At 45.0% G+C, this 8,101-nt stretch overlaps 1 protein-coding gene across 1 annotated transcript in view; it reads left to right on the plus strand.

Annotated features, from left to right (window-relative positions):
• Nucleotides 1-3,830, plus strand: part of otog (otogelin) — a 45,696-nt gene extending 41,866 nt beyond the window's left edge. The window contains exons 51-54 of the mRNA XM_018765317.2: nt 151-196; nt 974-1,045; nt 2,446-2,525; nt 2,916-3,830. Of these exons, the coding sequence (XP_018620833.2) occupies nt 151-196; nt 974-1,045; nt 2,446-2,525; nt 2,916-3,116 (399 nt within the window). The 3' untranslated portion in view covers nt 3,117-3,830. The remainder of the gene's footprint in view (nt 1-150; nt 197-973; nt 1,046-2,445; nt 2,526-2,915) is intronic.
• The last annotated feature ends 4,271 nt before the right edge of the window (nt 3,831-8,101 follow it).

Raw genomic sequence — 8,101 nt, forward strand, 5'->3', positions numbered from 1 at the left:
ATTCAGCTTCATAGCTGAAGTATGGTAAATGCACAAAAAAGAGTAAAGATACTAGCATCAGAGTGCATCCATGTAATGTGAATCTGGCACGTTTAATTGGACACAGGATGCTGTTTTCACTTGTTGTCACCGAGCTGGGTGTTGTTCTAGATTGGTGGAACGATCCTCATCTACATGGATGGATGCTGCAAGACCTGTGAGTACCCGGGGGGGTCAGCTGGTGAGGCTTTCTCTCAGTGCTGTAGTTCCCATGTAGGCTGGCAGGTCTGTAGTGTCTCACTGCTTGCTGTATATTGAAGTGCACCACAGCTTGTTTATTATTATTATTATTATTATTTTTAAATACACGTTTGAGATACATCTCCAAAGTAACTAAAAATGTTAAGCCACTTAAAATAATTTACCCATATATACAATAGCGTAATTTTGCTGTGCCAGTTTAGAGTAAATACCTTGATCGGGGTGCTACCATGGGAAGTGGGATTCAAACCTGGGTCCTTCAGGGCCGAAGGGAGAGGCTATAACCACTATGCCTCCCGGTGCCTCAATGTAGAAAAAATGTGTGACATCCACAGCCACATTTTTTTCTTTTCCACTTCATATAAAACGAAAATAGGAATAGGTAGCAAAAACACTTTTTTCACAACCATACGCGAAACAGTTTTAATATAACCCTTCTGTTAATGGTCAGAGCAGCAGGCCTCCACATCAGTCACTGATGTAATACATGGGCAAAAAAAAACGCATTTTATTATAAAATTTCAGAAGGAAAATGTCCAGCATGTTTAACCTTTTCATTATGGTGCGTATAAAACTGCCCTGAGCGCTGGCATTCCCACTTGCACCCCCCGATGGTGCACACAAAGCCGCCGTTTCCTGTTGTTACTCATTTGCCATGGAAAAGCATATAAAAGTCACGTTTTTTTTTCCTGTGTGACTCTGCAAGCTGACCAACGTGTACCAATCCCACCAGGTACCGGACTGTCTCTGTTCCCATTCCCCGTTAGCCCACTGACACCCGCGGTTAGCACTGACTGTGAACGAGGTACCAGATCACGACGGGCTCCGTCCGTGACTCGGCTTGCCAGCACCATTGTTGATATCCAACAATGTACTCCCTTCCAAAACAGGATTCAAAAACTAATATAAGCCAGTATGAATTTTTGTATAACATTGGATGACAAAGAGACCCAAGCTTTTTTTTGGACCTGGAATCTGTGCGGCTAATATACACAAGGCAGTAAAAGCTTTCTCCATCGTGCACTGTTTGGGCAGTGCATTGTTGACCGCCAACAATGTACTGTTGGTAGTGGCCACCTAGCGAGCATCTCTCTAGATCTGTTCTGCATGTTTCTAGTCCGTGTCGACACTAATCCTATAGCGTGGGGAGGTGCTGTAGAAGACCTGTAGCGGTTCTTTGGGTGATATGGCATGGGCTGCATGACCTCTGACCCCATGCACGTGACCAGGATGCATGCGGTCGCTCGCTTCCGAAATGGTTCCACTCAGTACTGGGACGCTGCGCATGCCAGGTTACCCAAAGTCTCTCTTCACACTCTGTAGCAAAAACAATTCACTCTTCTGTGTCTCAGAATACTATGATGATGTAACCTGCTGGAACTAAAATACATAGAGAGGTTTAGGCTCTCAGTTATGACGTGAATTTCCCAGTCCTTAGAAACACACTTAAAACTGTTTCTTGTTTTTTTTAACGTACTTAATTATCAATATTTACATATCACGCCAAAGTAATTTTTACTGGTTTTTACAAGTTAGCCATAATTAAAGACATTGAAATTACTGGTTCAGGGGTATAAACCAATGGCCCATCAAGGATTTTACTAAATTACTGCTTCACATTTTTATCAGGCTTTTATTCCAACGAGAACGGAACTGTAGTTACAGCAAATTTAGAGGAAAATGAGGGCTGCAGTATTTATTTACATTTCTTTTCTCCAAGATAACTTACAATTATTTACCCTTTCATACAGCTGGGTAATTTTACTGGAGCAACATAGGGTAAGTACCTTGCTCAAGGGTACTACAGCCAAAGGTGGGACTTGAACCTGTGTGGCCAAAGGCAGCAAGGTTAACCACTACACTACCTGCTGTGCCAAATTTTTTTCAGAAATAAATAACTTCATATATATTTGACCGTGCATACTTGAAGGGTCATTTAATCTCAAAATTTATCTTAGTGGTATGGTCTCTGAAAAGAGTTTTCCAGTGTGGTGAGAAGATGGACTAACTGTTATTTAGTTTTACTCATCATCAGTGTAAAAAAGATCTTCTATTTCAGCAGTTGAGTATGAGCTGCCCTCACTTTCTGATACCGCTCCTCCACGTTGCAGTCAAGTTGAAGTGATTTAAATCTGGATCGCTGATAGTTCTGCTGTGGGCTGCAGCTTCGTTTTGTTCTTTCATTGGACGTCCTCACCCACGCAGGTAAAGAAGACGGCAAGTCCTGCCAGAAGGTAACAGTGCGAATGACGATCAGGAAGAATGACTGCCGGAGTAACAGGCCAGTGAGTGAGAGCCACTTCAAGACCCCTAAATTTTTTGAAAAACTGAACATCCCATTACTTATTTAGCATTTTCATTCAGAATGTGAATTTTAATTCAGACTTTAATCCTTAAAGTTGGACATTACAGCAATTCTATCATATCGCCACCTACTGGTTGGCCGTGCAAACACAGGTGGCCTTTGCTTCATGTCAAGCAGAAGTTAAGGAAATGTATAAGACAATGCATTTTAAAATAAGGCAAATGGAAATGTTTCTATTTTCAAATTTTTTTCAACTCTGTTATTCATAGTACAATGAATGAATAAAGTTTTAAAATAACAGTGAAAATGAATCCCAGGGAATACATTTTGAGTGTTTCGCCGAAACCGCGTGTTTCTTTTTTCTTCGAAGGTCAACATCGTGTCCTGCGATGGCAAGTGTCCCTCTGCCAGCATCTACAACTACAACATCAACACGTACGCACGCTTCTGCAAGTGCTGCCGCGAGATGGGTCTACAGCGACGCTCCGTGCAGCTCTTCTGCAGCGGCAACTCCACCTGGGTGAGCTACACCATCCAGGAGCCCACAGACTGCTCCTGCCAGTGGTCCTAGAGCTGCCTCACGGACACAAAGATATTCCCTCTGCAGCCCGTGTTGGTGGGAAGGGAATGGGGCATGGGCGAAGCATGGGCAGGGTGTGGGTGGAGCAAGGGCAGGGTTTTATCAGGTAGGGGATGGGACAAAAAAGATGCTACAAACTACCCTCAAAGCCTTACTTGGCCATTCCACACAAGTGGGAAGGCACCTTGTCACCCCACAGCCCTGGTTTTGTCTCACGAAATCCTCACCACGCATCAGTGATTTTTAGCTACATTTTGCTTTTAAGTTACATACGGTCGCATTTACAAACATATCGCCTTGCAGAAAGACACTAGGACGCATCGAACCGATCGCACGCCCTCGTGGAAAAGCCACTTTGCGGTGTTTGGGTGCAGAACGTAATGAGGGACGTTTGGACGTGGTCATATTCTATATACGGTTTCATTGTATTAGTCAGTTTCGTCGGAATAACTGCAATTGCATCGTCTAGCCGTTATCACACACTGTGACACCGTGAGCTCGAAGGCGTGTTGACAGCTGTTAACCTCCCTTGATTCTACGTTCCCCGTTTCAGGCTCACAGTCTGTCTCCTCATGTCTCTGTATTACTGTTTCAACATATACTTGACCTGTAGATGAAATGGCCAGCAGGAATTTTACACCCGTGTGTAGTTTTGCTCCAAGCCTGTGTAACTGTATGTATTTTGCTATGGTTTTTAATTTTGTCTAGATTTGGGCTTCCAAACTATATTAGCCATAACGTGTTCAATAAACGTTCATATTTTGTACATAGATAACGTGGTGATCACTTGCATTTGCAAGCATGTTGCTTTTAGAAACGAAACAAATATATTTCCACACGAGATGCTTTGATCAGTTCGTCAATTGATGCTGCGGAATTTAAATCAAGCTGTTATAAGCACTTTATTTATTTATGCCTTCAGTCATTGTAGTATGCGGTTGAAGATTCCTTAAAGTTCCTTTTTTTAACAGAAGAAGAAACATAAGAATTAAATGAACATTTAAATGCTGTTTATCAGCGATGTTCAAATTTGAGATGCATTTTTCTTAAAGCAAGCCCAACGTGAACGTGTACCTTTTACACATACCTTCCATTTATAGCGACAAAGGGTTGACTTAAAAACAGTGCGGTCATCTTGACGTTTGACGGTGCGATACGTTTGACCGCTCATCCAAACGCTGAGTGGAATTCAGTGACGTTCATCACTACAACACCTAAATGCAGCAGTAAAAATACTCAGCTATGCCGTGCTAATTAAGTATGCAAAATACAACGTGTACCATACTGATGTACATTTGCTCTTTCAATAAATGTTTGCGTAGAAAACAAGGGCGGTGGACGAGCAGTGTTTTGTGTGAAATCCCGTGCTTTTGCGGGATGGGTCTTTGCGGCACTTGGGGGGGGGGGGGGGGGGGGGGAAGCACCTCGGGGGTCTTCATGGATAAATAAATTGGTATGTATTTTTGCCTTAACTTTGGCACAGGTCAGGCTCTCGTTTCTGGTCTCGCAGCGGCTCCCCAGTGAGACGCCTCTTGTCCCTTGACTGTTTGGAACCCCCCCCACCCCAGCATTCATCGTCTGTGGCTAATACACAGACGTCAAGGTGGGAATGCGGTGGGCGGCTGCTCTCCAAAAGCAGCACTTGCAAACCACATCTCAACACTAACATTAGAGCGGCTCTGCACCCCCCACCACAGAATTACCCAGCAGCCCTTAATGGAACCCCATCCAAAGCCGGGGACTCGCGCCTAAAGAACCGGGAACCTGCGGTGTATCCTGTCATCGCTCGCCGGATTATAGTGCACTCATGTCCATCCTGGCACATTAGTGGGACTCTAACGCTGTTTATTTACAGTTCCCTGTACTATGGTATCCCTGTGTAAGTGCCCGTCTGACTTGTTCATGCTATTATTAATTGCAGCTAAAATGCCTTTAGTAAGTGCTGTAAAGAGATGAGTCCGCCACAGCGCTCCCCTGGGGTGCCACTGGTGACGGTGAAGAAACCCGAACGGGATGAAAAAGGGACCCGATCCAAAACAGACAAGTGCATCCCAGCAAAGTAACGGGGCAGACAGAGACAGCAACTCCACAAACAGCCGGTCCTGCAAAGGGGTCCTCACTCGCCTGTGAAAGGATCCAGTTCAGCAGACGGAGTAGAGAGAGTAAGAGGAGAGGGGACTGGGGATGAGCGACGGAGAGCAGGCCTGTGCCTTGTCTGCCTTCCTTTCATTCACCTTTATTTCAATGTTGGTTTATGTTTAAAATGGTTCAACATGGAATCGATTACTGACCAGCAGGGGGTGCAGTGGTTGGTGCTTTTACCTTGCACTCAAAAGACCAGTCTTCAAGCTCCTCTCCCGCCACAGTGTCTGTGATTGAGGTATCGCAGCATATGAAACGTAAGTGTGAAATAAAATAACTCCAACAGCAATAATAATAATAATAATAATAATAATAAAAATGATGATTTTTTTAGAAAATGACCAGATAGGAGAGAGTAAACAGAGTACTAATGCAGTACGGTTTTAAAGGCTGTAGTGACGCTGAGGCTGACCGTCGGCTGAGCACAATAACTCGTCTCGATCCCAGTTTGGCAGCGCGCCTGCGGGATCCTTCCCTCATCCACATTGTGGTACATGAAGCAGGAGCAGCGCGTCGAATCGATTGGACAAAGTGCCCTTTAAGCGCACCACTGCGCACCATCATCCCTTAGCACAAGGGTCTTCAGTCCCTCTGAAATCCCTGTTGTGCCGCACGCTCTCAGGTTCCCGGCGCAATTTTCTGGGGTTTTCTGCCTTCCTGTGGAAACGAGAAGCTTGTAAGAAAAACGATTCGCAGTCGAGGCTCCGCCACGGCGGTCCGTTCCTCGGACGCACACTTGGCACTTGACCTGGAGGAGCAACGGGCCAGACGTCCATCTCCCCGCTGGGTTTTCTAGAAAGTGATGCATCTCCCAGAATGCTCAGTACTGCTGTACACCTACCTTTAGGTATAACTTTTCCGCTACTGGAACTACAAGGTATTTTTGACAATTAAAAAAAAAAAAAATAGTCAGGACACTGATTTATAGCAATAAATCAAAGGATCTCTGTGTTCGGCTTTTATTGGCTGTGAATTTTTACTGAAAGTGAGTCTGGCATTACAAACAAAATGAGTTACGAGCAGACTTGCACTCAACTACATTTCTAAATTACAGTTTTGAAATTAAGCAGACAAACATCACACACACACAGGGCTTACAAGGACAATATCTAGGACGCAGCACTTAGAAGTAAAATAAAGGAAAAACAATGTAAATATGAGCATGAGAGCGTTGCTGCTTTGGTTGTTTCTCGTTCCGAGCGATAAACATGGTAAATTGAGTGCGTGAGGCCGACCGGCCCCCTAGGACTTACAGGGGGTTAGTGATCTCTTCAAGGTTTTGCCCACACTGACACACACACTCTTTATTGTATGGCCCTAATCTCCAAGGCAGCGGTGTTGGTGTGATCGGGGGGCACAGCTGTCCACCCCTGGAAAGGGAGGGGGTCCCGCACATGGGGCCAATGAGAAAACAAGATGGTCGAAGCCACGAGGGCCCGTTTGCACCCCTGGCAGAGCGAGGGGGATTACCGCCAGGTGGGGGGGCGTGTGCCAGCAGTGTGGACAGAGACCCGTGTCCTTGAACACGTGTGCTGCTTTGTCATGTAGTCCTGAAGTCCCCAACTCCTCAGTCTGGACTTTCGAAGAGTTTACACTGGGTCGTTATTATGAATATGAGCTCCCATGAGCTGTGGGTGTTTGCCCCATGCACGGAACAGCATACCTTCGGCTCGAACCCGGGGCCAAACCGCTTGGCTCGCTGGAAACATGAACAATGACACCAGATTCCATACGGCAAAGATCACGGGCGCCTGAAATTTTCTAGCAGACAAAGACACGGATGTCCAGTTTTAGCACGCATCCCCGTGCCAAGGGGCGCCCGCCCACCGTACCCAGCTGACGCCTATCCATGTGTGAACTGCCCCAGAGAGGATGGGGGTGGGTGGATGGGGTGCGTGTGCATGCATGTGGGGAAGCGGTGTGTGCGTTTGTTTTCACAAAGCCTCATTTCTCACCGTCAACCGACACTGACATCAGTGTCACATTTATTTATTTATCTGGTCATCTATCTAACACTTTTCTTCAAAGAAACTCGCACCGATTTACCCGTTTATACAGCAAGGTAATTTTTACTGTTTCGGTTCTGGTTAAATACCTCATTGACTCACTGTCAATAACTGTCCACCCCAAGGCAGGGTCATGGTGGTTCGCAATCCATCCCCAAAGCGCAGGGTTCGAGGCTAAGCAGGGCAAACCTTGAACAGGGTGCCAGCTCATTGCAATATTTTAAGAACTGGAATCATAAATACTGTAATGCATAAATTGTACTTTTGCTGAGATGTACGTCGCTTTGGACAAAAGCGTCTGCTAAATAAATGTAAATGTAATTATACACCCCCCAATTTTCCTTAAAAAAAAAAATTATATATATATATATATATATATATATACACAGTATATATTTTTTTTTAAATTCTGAACATATAATAACACAGTAACACAGGGATGTAATGGGGTTTCAAAAGCAGCAAGTGGTGCCATGATTACAGGTCTCACCTTCCCCTCAAAGGACCTGGCTTCAAATCCCACCTGCTGTTGTGGTACTCTCTATAGTAAAATTACACTGCTGTTTAAATGGATACTCCATTCTCTCGGGGTCGCTGCAGCAACAGCTCAATCACAGCTGATCTGGGCTATTACTGCATTTGTGATTTTCACCGTTGCCCTTTCATCTGACATTTTTTCCAAAACTGGGTAATTTTCCTGGAGTAATTCAGGGTTAATAAATTTAGTACTGTGCTCAAAAGGTACTAGAGCTAGAGGTGAAATTCGAACCCGTGACCTTTGGGCAGCAGCTCTGACCACTACACTACCAGTGGTTATCGCACTCTGCT

The sequence above is a fragment of the Scleropages formosus genome, chromosome 5 (genome assembly GCF_900964775.1).
Source record: "Scleropages formosus chromosome 5, fSclFor1.1, whole genome shotgun sequence".
Lineage (NCBI taxonomy): Eukaryota > Metazoa > Chordata > Actinopteri > Osteoglossiformes > Osteoglossidae > Scleropages > Scleropages formosus.